The following is a 19,136-nucleotide window of genomic DNA, read 5'->3' on the forward strand; positions in this document are numbered from 1 at the left end:
ATCAGCAGTTTGATCCCCAGCTCCCCTGGTCGGCATGTCGGAGTGTAAAGACAAGACACTGAACCCGGAATTGCTCCCCGTGCTGTGCATGGGTGTGTAAATGTGGTGTGAATGGTCAGATTAGATGGTCTGTAGATGTCAACTGCCATCAGTGTGAATGTCTGTGTGAACGGGTGAACGTGACAAGTAGTGAGACAGCCATTGAGTAGTCAGAAAACTAGAAAGGCACTAGATAAGTACAAGCCCATTTACCATTACTGATTAGTTTCAAGATTGCATTTCAGCTGATGCCTTCTGCTCTCCACACACACCGTTGACCTGTATACAACCGCAGCACGCTGAAACACGATTGGTCGATACGAGTGACGTTCAAATGAACCATTGTTATTTTCCACTAGATGGAGCTCTGTGTCCAACAAAGGGTTGAAAACACACGGAATCACCATTCATTGAGTCCTTTTCTTTAAAGAGCTTCATCTAGTGGGGTCAACAAATCCAACTAATGCTTCATGCTGCTACTTAGATCTTGGAGCGTACAGAGATACATTCCTGTCACCCTGCGTGTTTACAGAGAGGAGAAACCAAAGCAAATGAGAAACGAGGGAGAGAATCGCACATTCCTCGTGTCCACAAACAAGACTCAAAGGGAACGCTGATGTTGCTTAGTGTCTGCTGAACACGTTTGTGTCATATTAACTTTATGAGGTGATAATATGCTGCTCCCAGTGGCCACCAATCAACGACGGCAGCTTTAAGTCTGAGGTCTGTGAGAGTTGTCTGCACAACACCAACGGGAACTACAGGAAGTGTCCAGATCAGTGGTTCAGGGCAGGAGATGCAGATGCGGTGGCTTTTTGAGCTCAGTTCACTGGATGGGAAGGTTGATGACACCTCATGTGACTGCGCCCATTTTTGTTAATGGGCTTGGTGAGTGCAGGTGTCTGCTGATGGTGAATTATATCACTATTCCAAACATAGCAGCACTTCTAAATGCTCGGTTTACACTCAAACAGCTGATATTTTAGGAGCATTGGTGTATTATTGGAGGGGAAACCTGGTGAAATGATTCACCACACACGCCTGCACGCACGCACACAGATGAACATTTAAACCCACAGCTTTTATTTGGATTCTAAAAACTCTAGTGACATGATTGACAACATAACCCGGCTCAGAAAGTCATTTCTATAAAAAAAGAAAGAAAAATAAATAAAAAGGATTATGTCATGCCGCGGCTAATGTAGCTGTCGTAGAGCGTTACCACGGAGAGATGAGTAAACGAGTGAAACGATGAGCTAGGCTGAAATGGACGCAGAGTTCCTGCAGCCGGGTTCTGCTGCTGCAGCCACTCCTGATGTCACCACCGCCCCACCTGCCTCCACCCGCCTCCACCTGTTCCTCAGGGGGACGTTCTTTGTCATCGTGATGGCGCCTCAGCAGACCCCCTTTAACGTTTTATGGGCCTCTAAAACCCAACAGAGCAGTGCTTCAGTCTCTGCGCCACCACAGGACTCTTCAGCTCTGAACACGACAGATCAGAAAGCTGCTGACACGCAATCTCTGCAAGTTAAAGACAAAACTGGCGACCATTCAATATTTAGTGAGGAGATGAAATCAGCCGGAGCAGACAGGAGAACTCCCGGTCCAACTCTACACCAGATCAAACCTGTGGCTCATCACTTACAACGGTTGAAATCACGTTCAAGCTTCTCAAAAGCGACTATTTGCTGTGTTTATCTGTGTCTTATGTGAAAATAGATCATGGTATCATGGTGTCCACGCCGGCGTCTTCGGATACCCAGCGTTTCACACTCGATCGCATCAATTGACCCTCGATGACAACAGTCGGTCCTGAAGATTTTCAGGAGTTTCGAGTGGCGGAGAGTACAAAGCAGCGTGGGCTGATGCAACTTTAAACCCACCGCCTCACATCCGCAACGCATGCGCAGCTGCTGACAGAGACAACGGACGAGAAGCGCGACGACTGCTGCGAGACTGCAGGTGTCGCAGACAACGTGAGCCGTCAGAGCTCTGTGACGTCACGGACGGCTCGATCCAAACCTTCAACCATTAAAACCTCATGTGTGTGTGAACACAGTCCTGGTGCAGACTAAACACACTGGATATGCATTACTGTGTGAAGTCATAGCAGTATGTTTGGCGTCTTTGATTAATAACCATTTTAGATGAATGCCCATATTCTTCAGTTAAAGGTGGAGCCGGACACATTTAATGGACGCAGACAGAGTTCATTGAGCTAGCAGCAGAACCCGGCACAAGGAAAACTTCATGACATTTATTGTGACTGTGAGCTACATCCAGAACATCCAGAACATCCAGAACATCCAGAACATCCAGAACCTCCAGAACCTCCAGAACCTCCCATCACTGTGGGTGAGCAACAGTCAAACCCAACCGGTGTGGAGGCTTCCTCTCCCGCTCACGCCCCGCCTCCGCTCTTGCATTAACGGTTGGTATTTTGTAAGGACAATCGTGTTTACAAAAAAAAAAACACCAACAAAAACAAAAAGACATTGAGGGTTTACTTGTACAATTTAAAAAAAAAAAAAAAAAAAAGCATTAGTCACATTAATACAGAAATAAACAAATGGCACATTGAATTCCTAATTTAAAAATAAAGTGGTGCTCGAGGAACGTTCTTACTGAGGAGACAAGTTAAATAAATTACTACCATAAACGTTACATACAAATCTGGAGTAGTATATACAAAGGAGTTATTAGACACACATGAAAATCTACAATTTGAAGTTCGACACAGACAGCAGTAGAACCTTATCTTACAGAGCAGGGTTTGTGTTAGCACGTGGGGGGTCAGAGTGGTCTGTATGTGGGGGGCAGGGGGCATGTGGGGGGGGGGGGGGGGGGGGGGGTCAGTCTGACAAACCATTGACATTAAAAAAAGTGACTTGATGTTTGAAGCCTTCCAGCCAAACGTACGGTTCCTCTAGAACTCTAAGGGATGCAGACTCCTCTGTGTGCGCGAACAGATGCGCGTGAGGCGGGAGAAGAGGCTCTGAGGGAGTGAGTGTGACGTATTCACCACTGTCCATGTCCCAGCACCCTTAAAGGACGACTCCGTTTTTCAACCCCACTCTTATTTCCGTGGTTGTGTTCATCCTGACTAACGGTCGAGGGAATTCTCCCGCTTATGACGCTCAATTAAACGTTTAAAAATACACTTTAGGCACTAAAAGTGTATTGTTACGAAGCTGGAAAGCGGGTTCTTTCTCTTAGAGCCTGATGTTTTTGGGGGAGCAGCGTGAGCCTTTTAAAGCTTTTCCAAATAATCTTACATTGGACTGACTCTCTGACTCTCTTACAGCTTCGCTCACAGGCTGGTTTCTGTGTTCAAGTCTGATTTAGAAACAAGCCAACGAACTGATTTCTGGATTTAAATGGATCTGGAAACGAGCAGACAGTTTTCGCGGCCTGCGGCCTCTTTGCAGAGTTGTTTTCCGAAGTTTTTCTTGCTGCTCTTGCGTTACGGTTTTCCTTTTTACGCGCCTCGTGTTTTTGCGGGGGCGCTGTAGACGAATTGAGCTGAAAAAACTGCAACTCAGCTAATCATTTAACGCCACGGCAAAATAACGGAAGGACGGGCGGAAGAACCACGTGGCGACCCTCTGTCTGCTTGGGGCCTGAAATACGTCACACATTATTACTCCGTTGTTCGCTGGAGTCAGAAAATGTTCCAGCAAACAAGAGAGGAGGTGCAGATTTCCCATAATGAGCACAATCAGGAGAATAAGGTTGGAAAACACCTGAGTTTCCCTCAGACTGACATCCGGTTTCACACACTCGGAGCACCTCGGCGAATCAATGTCCGTCTTTAAAGTCTCTCCCAAGCGTCCCGTAAGATATCACTCCGTTCATACGTATCCCGCCTCTCAGTCTTCTACCTTCCAGATCTCCTTCTATAGTTTGTTTTTGTTTTTAAAAAGATATCACTACAAAATAAATCCCTCCTTTTTCCTTCAGCGTCCCTTAATAATCTGAATGTTAATAGTGGTTGAGCGGATTAAAAACACACACACACACACACACGCACGCACGGGTGGAGAGCAGAGTTTAGCTTAGTGAGGGGAGTTTTTGTCTACTTTGTAAACACTCTCAGTGAAAGTTCACCGACACACTCAATACCTGACAGACATGAACCCCGGACTGGCTCTCCTGCTTTTGATCTCTGCGACTGATCCGTGGCTTTCACAGTATATCATCATCATCATCATCATCATCATCATCATCATTGTCGTCAACGTCGCCTGCTGACCACAGGGGACAACCGTTGATCTCTCTCTGGTACAAATTTAGAGGTTTTTGGAAAAAGATCAGAGAAAAAGGGAAATCCTTCATGAACCGTTGAGGAGACCCCCCCCCCCTCCTTCCCAGCTTCTAAATCTACTGCATCCGGCAGTGAGAGGACCGGAAGAGCCGTCAGCCTGCGTCCTCCTCAGGGTTGCTTTTGGTCCGTCAACACACCGGTCCATCTTTCAGTCTGACGGCTCCCGTACGCGGCCGGGCCGACGGGCGACTGCAGCTCCTCCGTCATTCCTCCCCCCGGAGTGTGTTAAAGGGCAAGCGGGGTTAGTAGGAGGGAGAGCGGGGGGTGTGGTGTACAGGTGGAGGCTCTGGTCCGAGCTGCGGGACGCCTTACGGGAACGCAACGACGTGCTTTTAATATGCATTGGGTTTTTTTGTGCGTACGGACATCCAGCGCACGGAGCGGTCGGGCTGTCGGGGAGGTGACGACAGCGAGTGGTTCTTCAGGGACTTTTTTTTCTTTTTTTTTCTCTCTCTTCGGATTTTTCTAACAAAAACACTGAAACGTTGTGATGGAGGTTATTAGTCCGACACTAGCGGACAGAACAGAGCTTAAGTGGTGAAAGGCCCCGGCCCCTCCCTGTTCCACTGGGATGGGCCGGCAGAGATGTCCGTCGGGGCTCGTGCGCTCCCGTTTGCGTCGCTCCTTTAAAGAGTCCCGCCTCGTCTCTAGGCGTCTGACAGGCAGCTCTGAACACTGTCCATCCACAGCTGTGCGTTGGCGCTGTCCTGGGCACAGAAGTTATACACTCGCTTGGTCGTCTTGAGCTGAAAGATGGGGGGGGGGGGGGGGGGGAATTAACTCCAGGTACATTATGCACTCATGAATACAAATGTCTCCTATATCCGTGCGTTATGATCATGTTTCTCTCTTCATTTAATCACCAGAAAACAACTGTCAGCCAATGTTTATCTATGTATTTATCTACTTATGCGAACTTAGTGTCTATGCTGTTCATGTCAAACTCCACATATGTGTCCTCCCTGTCCTTTAAAGCTGATTCTGATGTTAGATCGTCAGCATCATGTCACATTATTATACCCATTCTTTTGTCTAATCATGGAGGAATTACACCGACATATTATAAACGCTCAATCCGACAGAAACTACAGTTCTAAATATACTGTCAGCTCTTGAACGCTATTAAACAAAACACATTTATGTGACAACAACAACAACAATCAAAAATCACATCACTCTGTCATCAGCTGCGTGACTGCGCGCAGCACTGGACTCGTGTGCAACCGCCGCTGTTTATAACAACATGTTATTAGTGCAATTAAAAATAAGAAATGGTACAAGAATCAACTGGCAAAACGTAAATATGCTTTTATTTATTTATTAAAAAACAAATCGAACACCTACACAGTAGACCCAATATTCGGGTCCAGCCCTACTGCACACCTGCAATTATCTAGACCTTAAACAGCAGGGCTGGGTGTGGTAAAAGAAATATCTGATCCAGTCGCACTGGACATCAGAGTGGAGCCTGCCAGCTCCCTAGTACAAAGACCGGGTAATCTCTGAGCGGGCCCCAGAGTCAGGACACACACACCCACACACACACACACTTACATCAAAGAAGGCTTTCTCCTCGATGTTTTTCGGCGCTCCCATGGTAGGCGTTCCTTGAATGACAGATTCCACGTCGGCCAGCTCGATCACCCCTTTGCACTCCTTGTCCTGTCTCGTCTCGTAGTATCTCAGCTGGGTACAGGGAGGCCGTAGAGAACGAGTACGTAAAACACATCAAAATATTTGCCTCTGTGACGGTAATGTGTGGGCTTCAACATTGAGCTCCATTTTCAGCGTCCCCCGTCTTACCTGATGTTTGGTCTTGTCCAGCACAAACCACCGTGGTTTCCATGGTTTCAACAACGCCCCTTTCTTAAACAGGATGCCTTCAAAACTCCTGAGGGGGTCCGAATAAGAATGAAAAGATGTTTGACATGTGAGGGATGTATCTGACACTGGGATTTACACAGTAATGAGACCACTGATGTCTGGGTTTGTGTAATGTTCATAAATGAAGTCGGTTTCCTCCGCTCCTGCCCTTCACAGAGCTCTGTGGGGTCTTTCTCAGGACACTTGAGTACCTCTGGTTGTATAAAACATCACACACTGCCATACAGAGCAGCTGTCCTCTCGGTGCCGCAGTAAAAAGCCAGAATGGTACAGACCTGTTCTCGCTCTCTGTGCTCTGGAACTGGCTGTAGAGCGTGCTGGTGCTGGGCCGACCGGCGACAGGGGTGGAGGTGGCGCTGGCCTCACAGTCCAGAGCCAGGTTAATAGAGGAGCCCACGCCGCTCTCCTGCAGGTAGACGCCCTGAGAACGCCGCTGGTGGCTCAGGTTGGACGACATCAGCAAGGAGCTGGTGAACGACGGCTGTGGAGGAAGAGGAGAAGGTTCAGCGGAGCAGTGGGGATGATTTTGAAACCGCAGGCGATGATAAATGTGAAGATTCTACAAGTTGCTTGACACCACACTGAAAACAAACCAGTGGCTCGCTATGAAGTAAGAGGTACAAATCTCAAATCTTTAGTGTACTTTTAAAGTGAACCGCGGATCCAAAACATGCAAACACACCATTGCGGTCCTTTAAGTTCACTTTAACTGCATTTCACTTTGTCACCACAAGATGTCAGTGGAAAACATTTCCCAACCTTTGTCTTCATCTTTACATCTGATTTAGACATTGGGACAGTCCGTGTTTCATGGTGACAGAGATCAACAGGTACATCACATCTCTGTGTTCTTATCAATGTCAAGTGTGCTGAGGTCACCGTGTAATGATGTTCAACATCTGCTCTTTGACTCTTTCAAAACGATTCTGAACACCACACATTCAAAACACACTGACTAAGTGTTAATCTGAGGAACGCTTATAATTCATCAAAAAAAGACATCAGGATCATCAGTAGCTCAACTGGTAGAGTGCGTGCAATGTCCTTGCTGGGGGGACCACGGTTCGACTCCTACCTGTGGCCCTTTGATATCTCGTCTTCTTTCCCTTTCCTGTGCCTTGAGTTGTACTTTGAAATAAAGGCAAAAACGCCACACAGAAACTTATTTTATTATGTCTACGCTGACTTTGTGAATTTTCCTTTTAAGTTCAGGTCTATCACCTTAAGAATATATCATGGATTAAAGGACGTGTGTGTCAGCAGGACAAAAAAGTGTCCATTCATTTATCTTCAGCAGGCTGGACTGCTGTTAGTGTCTTTACAGGTCTCCCTAAAAAGTCCATCAGACAGCTGCAGTTCATCCAAAACGCTGCTGCTCCAGACCAAAAAAGTCGATCATATCACTCCAGAATCATTCTTGTTTCTGTAGCCTGATGGTCGTGAGCAGAGCAGCAGCTTCCACAGCAGTGACAGTGAGGCTGATGGCAGATGGAGAGATGGAGAGGCTGAGGTTTGCATAAAAATATATCTGTCAGGCAGTGGTGTGGTGGGAATGAATGCAGAGATGGGTAAACTGGCAAATACAGAGTTGAACCACCGAGCTGCGGCCAACAACAGACAACCCTGGCAACCCGCAACGCCCAACGCTATTGGCTGCTACAATGTAAACAGAACGTGACAGAAAGTCATTGTGAAACCTCTCAAAGCATTTTTTCAATATTAATTCTGACTAAATATATTTTTTCATTCTGTATCCCTCAAAACGCCCCGCCGTGGTAAAAAAAATAATATATATAAATATATATAGCTTTTAATAAAGATTCTACATATTCAACCTTTAAGTGCAATTTGTGGAGCAAAATACATTTTTTAATTGTCAATATCTAGAAGAAGATAGTAAACACTTGAAAGCTTCTAAAACATGTAGTATGTGTAGAACCCACCGCTCACACCAACACCAACACATTACCGTAAAATATTAAACAACAGCCCGGGCTGTTATTTATATCAGTCACGTAAGAGACTAGGCGTATATCAGCAATCTTCTCACACACACACACACACACACACACACACGTCAACCAATCAAAATTGGGCGGGGGCGGATCATGGCAGAAGTGCGTTGTGAAAGAAAAAAGATGCTAGCTGCTACTTCCGTACCTATTGGCGGAGTTGTTCAGAAGTGACACAGAGGAAGAAGAGTTCAGGGGATTTAGTGATTAGCAGTGACAGAGTGTTTGGTAAACGTAGAGCATGTTTTATATGTTATAGTTCTGTGTGATTAGTGACAGAGGGTTTGGTAAACGTAGAGCATGTTCTATATGTTATAGTTCTGTGTGATTAGTGACAGTGTTTGGTAAACGTAGAGCATGTTCTATATGTTATAGTTCTGTGTGATTAGTGACAGAGTGTTTGGTAAACGTAGAGCATGTTCTATATGTTATAGTTCTGTGAATGACTCTTACCGTAATATGTTACGTTAAAACACCAGGCACGTTCTCAGCTCGTTGTTTATGCGTCATATAACGTAAACACTTATTCAGCCTGTTGTTCTCTATTCTAGTTTTAGTTTAAATTGCCTTTCAAGATGAAATGTCGTTTCTTGGTGTTGGATTTTATCAAATACATTTCCCCCAAAAATGCGACTTATACTCTAGTGCGACTTATATGTTATATGTTTTTTTCCTTCTTTATTTTGCATTTTCAGCTGGTGAGACTTAAACTCCGGAGCGACTTTTAATCCAAAAAAAACGGTAGAATTTGATCATGACTAACTCACTGCTACATGAAGCCTAAAGCTGTGTTTAAAGTAGTCAACTCTGAAAGTCCTTCCATAGAGTGCAGTGTTTCCCACACAGTATCTGTGGTGGTCAGAGTTCACAAATCCACGACTTCAGCATTGTTTGCAAAATAGTTTCATTACACAAGTCAAGCTTCTGAATACACATCAATACAACACTTCCGAAACTACAGAGAGATGTTTTTTTGGGTGGGGGGGTGTTAAACGGTTGGTCCCACCTTGCTCTCCAGTTTGGCCTCAGTTCTCTGTGTGTTCTTGATTTTATCCCACGTGTCCTTCCACTTCTCAGACGTCTGTCCGAGCTCAGCCTCCAGGCTCTGCAGGTCCTGCAGCAGCTTGGTGATGGCGTCGGGCACCGCCTTGCTCAGACTGTCGTAGCACGGCCACACGATGTGTCGGTTCGATTTAGGGCCGCTGCTGTCCGGCTTCTCCGGCGTTTCCTCGGCCACGCGCTCCTGCCGGCCCCTCAGCTCCCAGTCGTAGGAGGGTCCCTCCGACAGAGTCTCCTCCATGTAGAAGTCCCACACTTTCAGGTTGGAGTTGAAGGTGTACGGCCGCAGCACCTGGAACACACGATTACTCACTTTAGACTACAAACAACTCTTGTTTGTTTCAACGCTTCTGTGATCACTGAAGAAATATTCAGGAGCTGAGTTTGTCTGTTCTTCTATCTGCTGTAGCTGGACACAAGCAATCATTGGGAAGTCTTATCTCATCTTAAAAGCTGGAAAGCTTTTGGGACACCTTGTAGACATTAAGTGAGCACATCTCTCAGCCTGGTGGGTGTCAGTGCAGCGGGCTCACCTCGTCGTCTTCAGGAGAGAACATGTAGTTGTAGAAGACGGGTGTTTTCTTGTTGAGTCTTTCAATGTAGTCCCACACAGACTTGCACACCTGAGGGCTTTTCCTCTCTCCTTTCTCCTCATACAGCACTCCTACACACACACACGCACACGTACACACAAACACACACACACAGGGCTCGTCAGGAACACACACACACACTGTATCTACGATTCTGTGTTACTCAAGAGAAACAAGAGCATTTCAGAGAGTCAGAAAAGTTGGTACCCAGCTCGATGCGTTCGTAGTCGGAGTCGAGCAGGAAGGTGCGGAAGCGGTTGGACACATAGTGGTAGGCCAAGAACTTCAGGTAGTACTGACTGAACTCAAACTCCATGGGGAACTGGAGGTGGATCTGAACGTGGAGGGAAACATTCACAGATTACAGATACGGAGGATAATATGGTAAATAACTTTTCTATATGGTTTGTGCACTGTATGACTCTGCAAAGGTGCCCAGAAGGATGCTTTCCAAAATAATTAACTGTATTTAATGGTTTAATAGAAATGAACACTGAGAAAATGAAGAATTCAGCCAAATAAACATTCAGTATCTTTCCATTTCTGACCATTTAAGTAAAAGATAAATTAAATAAACATCTAAATAAGACTGATTTCAAAATCAGCCCAAGCATCGTTGTTTACATCATATGTTCTGTAAAATGGTTTTCATATCCACACATTGTAGAAAAACATATACACAGCGTTAATAATATCTCTGTGATGGGCTCTAGTTAGTTTAAGTGATTCCCTTTGTACTACATAAGGTGTCTGTTTACATGGACATGTTCACACACACACAATCTTGCTCCTTCATATATTGTGTGTGTGTCTGCAGTACAGAGTGCTTCTTACATCTTGTCCCTCTTCCTACTCTTTAGAAAAGTGCTATTTTCATACAGCACAGAGGCTGAACAGAGAGCGGAAACAACCACAACATGGTCATCTGATGTGTCAGACGGACAGCAGAATATTTAAGTGTCACAGGCAGCCGCGGTCACAAGTGAGGGGCCACTGAAGCTAAATGAGACCAAACTTCCTGCATGTGATAAGAGGGCAGGACACACGTCAGTGATCAGCAAAACAGGAAATAAAGTCAGGCGTACAGGTAAACACACACACACACACAGAGCATTACAAATATACAGATATATATGTTAATAGTAAGAGGAAAGAGGGCTGCTGACCTTCAGTTAACATATTGATATATATATATATATATATATATATATATATATATATATCTCAATACACACGGCTTCTCGTCTCAGCTGTTCTCATGTTCTAGTATGCATATTGTCATTTTGTGCGTAGACCGATTAATCAAAGTGCTGTATTGAAATAAACCTACTGGTATTATTAGTGTGACTCTGATCATGCATCATTTGCATCACAGCAATGAAATCACTAAAGACACTGTCCCTCTGGTGTCAACACAGCATCATAGTGTCTGCAGTTTCTGGGTTACAGTTTCAGTGTTCAGTGTTCTCTGTGTTTTATCTTTTGCAAGAATAACATTTCTCTTCCATCCCGAGAGTTGGTAAACATATGAAATCAACAGATTTCGCAGCAGAAGTGTTCCTCGGCCTTCTACACTGATCTTGCTGTTTTTTACGCTTCAAGTCTGTTCTTGTCACTCTTAGGTTCCGTTCACACTGCAGTTCCAAGTGACCTGAATCTGATTTTTGCGCTCATATGTGACTCATATCTGATTTGCTTTTGATAGTGTGAACAGCACAAGTCTCATTGAATCTGACATTTCTGAATCAGAATTAGTCCACTTTTAAATGTGCTACTGAATCGGATACGGATCAGATTTTTTTTTAATGCGACAGCAATCTGAACAGCCAGGTCGCATTTAATGTGACTTTGACGTCATTCTGACCAGCGCTGCACTGTTTTTTTAAATGAATGACAAATTAAGTCGTTGGGGGAAAAAAAAAGTGTGCCACAGGTGGGAGCCAGGAACAGAATCAAAACAAACATGGAGGACAGCAGTGAAGTAGGCGGGCAGTGAAGGGAGAGGGAAGCTTTCACACTGTTTCTAGCATTAAGCCATAAAGTTGCCATGTTCGCATCTGTAAACACTGCTGTGGCGTGATGTCATCAATGATCAACTGCACATGCGGGTCACTTCAGGAGCGTGAGCCGGAATTGTGCATTAAGTCCTGCAGTGTGAACGGAGCCTTAGTGAAGTGGACTCTACATAGACAGCTGCTTCAATCACACAGATGTCGTGCTGTATATGTGTTTTGAACTTATCAACAGTATCAACATTGACTGATCAGCTCTCAGTCTGCCTGAGTGTGTGTCTGTGTACAGGCAGATTACCCTCACTCAATAACGGGCGGGGAAATAAAATCAACGCATCAACAGCTACTTTAACATTCAGGGTTTCTTCCTGTTGAGTCAATTTCTGCTGCAAACTGGGCCGTGGATTGGTGTAAAGAACGATTTCGGTTTTGCAGACCCACCTGGTGCACGCAGTCGAGGAACTGCAGGAAGACCGGGGTGAAGCCGCTGCTCTGGCTGCCGAGCGTCTGCGCTCCGCGGTGGCTGAATCTGTGACCGAATGACAGCCACTCCTTTTCCACCAGCAGTCGGAAGCCGTCAAAGGTTCGGTAGTATGGATCAGACAGCAGCTGCACCAGGGACACCACCTGCACACACAGCACGTCACACTCAGCCACACTCAACCACACTCACAGAACAGCTTTCAGGAATAAAGTGTCTGGATATCAATCGTACCTGCGTGGTGACGTCCCAGCCGTCCTCCAGGCTGACCATGACGGACGAGCCCGTATCCAGAAGCTCCACCACCAGCACAGACACCTGCAGCACCCTGTGTAGCTGGACATGGACAAACACACAGAGTCAGTCAGATCATGGCTGCAGGCCACAGAATGAGAAGTACATGTACTGTCCTTCTCACACACACAAAGCAGCGAGCACTAACCAGAGACATCCACTCAGACTCCTCCAGGCAGCGCAGGAAGCTCATGTTGGGGTCAGAGGTGGAGGAGCTCGGCACGCAGGCCTTCATCAGCTTCTTAAAGCTGTTCTTCACCTGCCGCACGTCACACACCTCGATGGGAACCACCTCCCACTGCTGGAACGAGTCCTGCTTCCCTCCCTGGACACAACAACAACAACATCCAACTGTAAAGCAAAGAATCTCAATCCATCCGTCCATCAGAGTGTGTGTGTGTGTGTGTGTGTGTGTGTGTGTGTCTGTGTGTGCGCTATAGCAACAATCAGGATGCTGTGGGTCCACATGAATCTATCCATATAAGTCACGTCCATTTCTGCCTGATTGATTTTCCTTAATTTTGACTTGCGTCCAAATCTGTTTTTTCGCTACTCCTCCTACAAATTTTGAGCAATTGTCACCAAATTTTGTACAGAACATCTCTGGATCAAGCCGGGAAAAGGTAATTTTTCAGATTTTTGATGTTCCGTACAGTTTTGCTGGCCATCAAAGTTTGTTCATATGCTGCAACATCATCTAACTATAAAGACAGGAATCTGTCTGTTGGTGTATGTATGACTGTCCGTCACATTCATCCAATCAACTTCACCCTTGGCAAGTGTATTGCTGAGGACCCAAGGTAGTGCAGTCTGTAAAGTGTGAAGTCGATCAGATGAGCGATTCTCAAGAACACTTGAGAACCACAAAGTCGCACACTTGCTTCTTGTTTTTCTGCTTCTTTCCCTCCCCTCTACAAACCTGTTATCTTTTTTTACCTTGAGCTGGGCCTTGTCTCCAATGATGTAGAGGTAGGCCTTCTGCTGTCGGAGAAACAGCGCTTCGCTCGGCCCTCCGTTGGACTGTGGGGACTCTTTCCCTGCCAGTCGTGTCCCCACGTCTGGGTTGTAAGCACTTAGACGCCCGCTGCCCCGGATACTGCCCCATTTACCTGCGACACACACAAAGTAGAGTCTTCAAAGGAATCATGAAATGAAGATGTGACCCTGTGAGGTTTATGTGGAGGTCCTTCAAATGGTAAGGCCATTCAAGAATCATTCCGGTTTATTACGAGCCAAGTTGGAATAAACCAGAATGATCCTTTAAAACACATTGGAGTGTAGAACATCCACAGCTGCTAATAGCCATGCTGGTAAACAAGGCAGAGATGACTGCAAACTACCCAGTCCAGTTGGTCACATTTAGCTCAATGACAGCTACATTATGATGAAACAGAATGGACTCTGATTGCTGCTGACATTCAAGAGAGAGAAGAATCAAACAGGAAACAACAAACAAGACGTGAGACAGCAGAGCTGCAGCAGCAGCATGCACTCACAGCAGCTCTCTGAGAATCACAAGCAATAACAACAGACCATTAGTCCGCAGAAACCACGGCAAACGCTACTGTTAAAGAGATCTGATTGGTTAGATAGGAGGGGAGGAGTGGGGGGCGTGGCCTACTGTACCTCTAGGAGGGTTCCTGGCCTTGCCAGACACTTTGGGCTGAGAGAGGGAGATGACTTTCGCCCTTTGACCCAGAGCTGAGGTCAAACAACAGAGATGGCCAGTTAACCAACAACACCACACAATGGAGGGATGGTCCCGCAAGCACGCACGCAACAGCACACACACACACGCACACTAAACATGCATTCACTCATTCATCATCCTCCAGGTCCAGTCCAAGTTTCAGTAACAAGTTTAAACACAATTCACACATTTAGTTTTGAAACCAGGACTGCAACTAAAGAATAACTAAAGCTAACAGAAACTACAGGACTAACGTGGGGACACACAGACGAGTCTCACCTCCTCTGCTGAAGGTTCCAGGAACATCGTCCTTGGTGCCCATCACCTGCTTCATCAGAGCACCGATCTTGGGCTGCCTCAGCTTGTCTGAAGAGTCTGTGGACAGAAGAAAAGCATCAGCTGTGTGAACCCACAGTCCCAGTGACAGTAACGTGCTGGTGTGTTGGTCCACCCACCGGAGGTGCTCATGTGTGTGGAGGTGAAGCCGCTGAGTGTGTTCCTGCCACTGCTCTCACTGTACGAAGGCATGGAGCTGATGATGGCCTGCAGGTATTTCTCCTGCTCCAGACTGGTGGAGTCGGCTTGGGAGGGCACTGCACAGAGGAGAAAACACATCAATACACATTTATGTTTCAGGTAATTAATTGGTTCTTTGAAAGGGCATGACACAAAATGCATCTTATCTCTTAATCGCATGCATCTTTTCATATTAATACCTAGATCTCTAGGGTCAGACTAACAGCTTGTCATGACCCCTGTACTCCTTAAGCAGGTCACTGGGACAGAATATGAAGCAGGGCATTCCCAAACAATAACCAGCAACATCCCTTAGTAATATTAGTGGTGTGTACAGACTTTTTGAAAGGCAGGGGCGAAAAGGAAAAAAAAGGGAACATAAAGCGCATTCCCCGCCACTGAAGAGGGCAATTAAGCACGCATTTTGGCTCCTAGGGGGCACTTTAGCACGCGTTTTTCAACAATCGGGCCACGAGTGAGTGCACGCCAGTGAGTAATATAAAGGTTCAACATTACATCACTAATCAACGAGGTGCCTGAAACAGTTTTTTGTTTTGTACCTGAAGAAGGAGCGTTAGGGGACTTGAAGAAGCCCACCACCCCCTTCGCGTGGAGGCCTGCAGATCGCAGGAGGACGCCTTTGGTTCTTGAATTTCTCCAGCAAACCACAGGGAAGCGATTCTGCCGGTAACAGCGGCAGATTCTCTGGATAGTCGTGTCTGGGATGCTCTGAGGAACAATCAGCAGGCCGGGGTAGCTGTGACACACACACACACACACACACACACACACACACACACACACACACACACACACACACATTGTATTAAGCACTGGAGAGATACTGTCTGTATGACTCCACCACCTGAGCCCTCATATGTGTGTGTTTGTCTCTCACCTCCTGCACATAGTGTACATGCGGTTGACAGTCGAAATCCTGAAAGGCTCGTTTTTAGAACGCGTCAGGCTGTTACTGAGCGTGCCGAGACCCAGGCGCTGGTAGTCGCGGCAACAGGCGCGCTCCACAACGTTGCTCATGGTCTGTCTGTCAGATGAGCGCATGGTGGAGGAGAGGGTGAGGGAGCTCTGATCCACTTCCTCTGAAACTGTGGAGGCACACAGGACAAACATTTCCACCAACAACACGGCTGTAACGTTTTTTAGTCTACGGGTGAGCCGGGAACCTGCATGAGGGCTCATTTGAGTGTAAAATGACTAGTGGCACCAGACAGAGCTTTCAGTGAGTTCTTATGCTTAATGTATATTGTCTGAAGAAAATACATGTTGATGATGTCACCCACTCTTGGTTTGAATGTTTCACAAAATACACAACAGTAAAAAAAATGTGCGAGCCTGAAAAGAGCATAAAATGGTGATTACCTGAGATTTCATCCTCATCCAGCTCCGACTGGAAGCTGCTCCTGTTCTCCCAAGTGGGAGGGGAATACTTCTTCCTTGTCACATACTGCCGGCCAATGGTCCTCTTGGCGCTCTTCACCAGGTTTTTGGAAAGTGTCCTGGCAAAGACAAGGAGGGAGAGTTTATCATTTTCTAGAATACTTCACTGTGCTGATTCAACAGTAAATCCCATTCAAAGACACTCGACATCCACTTCCTGTCGGGTCTTTCAGCACACAAATGTGCATTTAGATTTGAAGCAGGGTGCAACTCCAGCTGACAATGAGCTGGTTTGACTGTTCATCTCAGCCGTGAATTCACTGGTGTGTGGCTGGTTGAGCGTGCCACGCGGTCACAGTCTGAATTAATACGTCTGAATGGAGGTTTGTTAGCATACGACAGCGCAGAGATGGAAACAACGGGGCCGATAAAACGCCTGACACATTTTCCACTGATGAATTATTCAAAGGCTTCTCCCGTGCTTCTTACATTCACCAGAATAGAAAGGGTGTGTGTGCGTGTGTGTGTGCGTGTGTGTGTGTGTGTGTGTAGGGGGTAGGAGGCAATGTAGGAAAATACAAGGAGGCAACTTTTGCCCCCACTTTTGAAGAATAGTAATAAGTGCATAAAGTAGGAGTTTTTATTGTGAAATGAGCCCAGATAACAAGTCATCTGTGTGTTAGACAAGCAAATGGAAATTAAAGGAATTGAATGAAAATAATACGATGGCTTAACATTGGTGAGGCTATTAGACTCAACTGTTTAATATAAATTATTCCCCCAAAATCTTGGAAACACATTTTGCCCCTCCATCACATGACACTGGTTGGGAGTGGATGGAGAGTTGGTTGGGAGATTTTGAAGCAGGAAACTAAAATGTACGCGATAAAAACCTTGAGTCACATTGTGGCAGGACCAGAGACACATTTGTCTGCATAACGTCACTAGAAGATTACTCCTAAGGTCACTACGACTCAAATGATAATTTGAGCGGAGGAAGATTACAGCAATCTTTCCTGGGTGCATCACATTCATGAACTCCTCCACGTTGTCGCTCCGAGAGCATCTGCAGCAGTTAAAGCAGAGTGAGACATTAGAAGTTGATACAGAAAAGTATATCATGTGGAGGAAACAGAGTCAAAGCTCGCAGATAAATGTGACAAGATGCAGCCAGCGGGAATTAAAAGTTACTTTCCACTCCCTCCCTGCAGGCCCGAGAGCACGTTTCCACACTCACGGCTTGATGCTCTGTGTCGTGACAGAGGAGGTGTCACATGCAGGCACATGAACAACTAACATGCCACGTTTTACAATCAAGGCAGCTCCCACTCACTTTGTTTGTACTCTTGGAAAATTGATTTTCCCTTGAAATATTTCGGCACATTAATGAGCCTCGAAGTGCTGCTCGACTGTTGCTTAAAAATGCATGCAGTAAGCTGTCAGACTAGTTCCACTGCACATCAGTGTGATCTGCCAGCAGGATGTTATCTCTTCTATTTCCACAGTTGTACTCCTTTCCCTGACAGAGTGAAACAAATTTAATAGAAGCTTGGCATGTAATAAGCCTATAACTTTCTGGAATGTATTTTCTCTTCTCAGCTTATCCAGCTAAAGGAAGAGCTTCTACCCTCAGGCCACTAGGATCCTAAAAGAGGACACTTTAGTTTGAATGCATAAATTGAAGCAACTGACAGGAGTGGAGGATTTTTTATATAATTCATATTAAGGCTTATGGTTCTGCATAATTAAAGGCGTGACCGATTTAACTGATTGGTGGCTAGCATTGACTGTAGGCTTCATTCGGCCCACTTCAACTCCATCAGTGTACACCTCTTTTCCCAGTTTTCGATTAGCCAGGAGTTAAGCGGAGCAGGCACTGTCAACATGGCAACGGCCGGAGACACTCACTCCTCTGGAACCTATGGCTGACTTCACAGAGACTACATCCATATTTTACACAGTCTATGGTTTTCCCTAATGAACTGCACCGTAGTTTACTTGAGAGCAAACTGTCACTCACATCTTAAAGTGAAATTCTGGCGTAAAATCATCCCAGGGTCTTTTTTGGCAAATACACTCATCAAATAAGCCATCGAGACAATTTTACGCTAACAGGCGAATGTGGCTAACATTGATTAGCTCAGGGCAGTACGGTGAAGGCATTCAAACGTCTTTTTTAACCACTCTTACTGCTCAAAATAACAGCAAACCTCTGCAGCAGCATGAGAAGAGTCCCTACACAGAAAACAAAGCACCAACAGCGTAGTTAGTGAACCCAGAGTTTATTAAAAGAGTGTTTTAAAGACTCACCTACTGGCCCCTGTACCAGCTCCTCTCATAGTAAAGTCCATTCAATTGGATTACCAAAGTCAATCGCAAAGGAAGGAGCCCATTGGTGCTTTGTTTTCTGTGTAGGGACTCTTCTCGTGCTGCTGCAGAGGTTTGCTGTTATTTTCAGCAGTATTAGTGGTTAAAAAAGACGTTTTAATGCCTTCCCCGTGCTGCCCCGAGCTAATCAGTGTTAGCCATGTCCGGCTGTTAGTGACCATACCGGATTTCTCTGTTCATACTGGGAAAAACTGTTTCCCTTATCTACCGTATGTAAGTGTTGAAAAAGACCATGATGTGCTTTTGCCCTGGAATTACACTTCAACGTGACTGTGAATTATTGCATTTCTTCAATGTACTGCACCGAGCTAATGAGTGATAGCCACATCCGGCTGTTAGCGACTGCACCGGATTTCTGTGTTAATAGTTGATACATGAAAAAAATTGTCTTGATGGCTTATTTGATGAGTGTTTTTGCCGAAAAAGACCCAGGGATGATTTTACGC

At 45.7% G+C, this 19,136-nt stretch overlaps 1 protein-coding gene across 2 annotated transcripts in view; it reads right to left on the reverse strand.

Annotated features, from left to right (window-relative positions):
* Positions 1–2,037: 2,037 nt before the first annotated feature.
* sbf1 (SET binding factor 1) overlaps positions 2,038–19,136 on the reverse strand; it is a 79,629-nt gene continuing 62,530 nt past the window's right edge. The window contains exons 25-41 of one of the 2 annotated variants that reach the window (XM_083934992.1): positions 16,285–16,421; positions 15,803–16,010; positions 15,465–15,661; positions 14,844–14,981; positions 14,668–14,763; positions 14,325–14,399; positions 13,635–13,807; positions 12,847–13,023; positions 12,639–12,740; positions 12,365–12,550; positions 10,119–10,245; positions 9,852–9,982; positions 9,266–9,610; positions 6,523–6,728; positions 6,167–6,254; positions 5,918–6,049; positions 2,038–5,109 (exon numbers count right to left, since the gene is read on the reverse strand). In XM_083934992.1, the coding sequence (XP_083791118.1) occupies positions 5,011–5,109; positions 5,918–6,049; positions 6,167–6,254; positions 6,523–6,728; positions 9,266–9,610; positions 9,852–9,982; positions 10,119–10,245; positions 12,365–12,550; positions 12,639–12,740; positions 12,847–13,023; positions 13,635–13,807; positions 14,325–14,399; positions 14,668–14,763; positions 14,844–14,981; positions 15,465–15,661; positions 15,803–16,010; positions 16,285–16,421 (2,617 nt within the window). In that variant the 3' untranslated portion in view covers positions 2,038–5,010. The remainder of the gene's footprint in view (positions 5,110–5,917; positions 6,050–6,166; positions 6,255–6,522; positions 6,729–9,265; positions 9,611–9,851; positions 9,983–10,118; positions 10,246–12,364; positions 12,551–12,638; positions 12,741–12,846; positions 13,024–13,634; positions 13,808–14,324; positions 14,400–14,667; positions 14,764–14,843; positions 14,982–15,464; positions 15,662–15,802; positions 16,011–16,284; positions 16,422–19,136) is intronic. The other variant, XM_083934993.1, reaches the window with a different exon arrangement.

The sequence above is a fragment of the Echiichthys vipera genome (assembly GCF_963691815.1).
Source record: "Echiichthys vipera genome assembly, chromosome: 20".
NCBI classification, from domain to species: Eukaryota; Metazoa; Chordata; class Actinopteri; order Perciformes; family Trachinidae; genus Echiichthys; species Echiichthys vipera.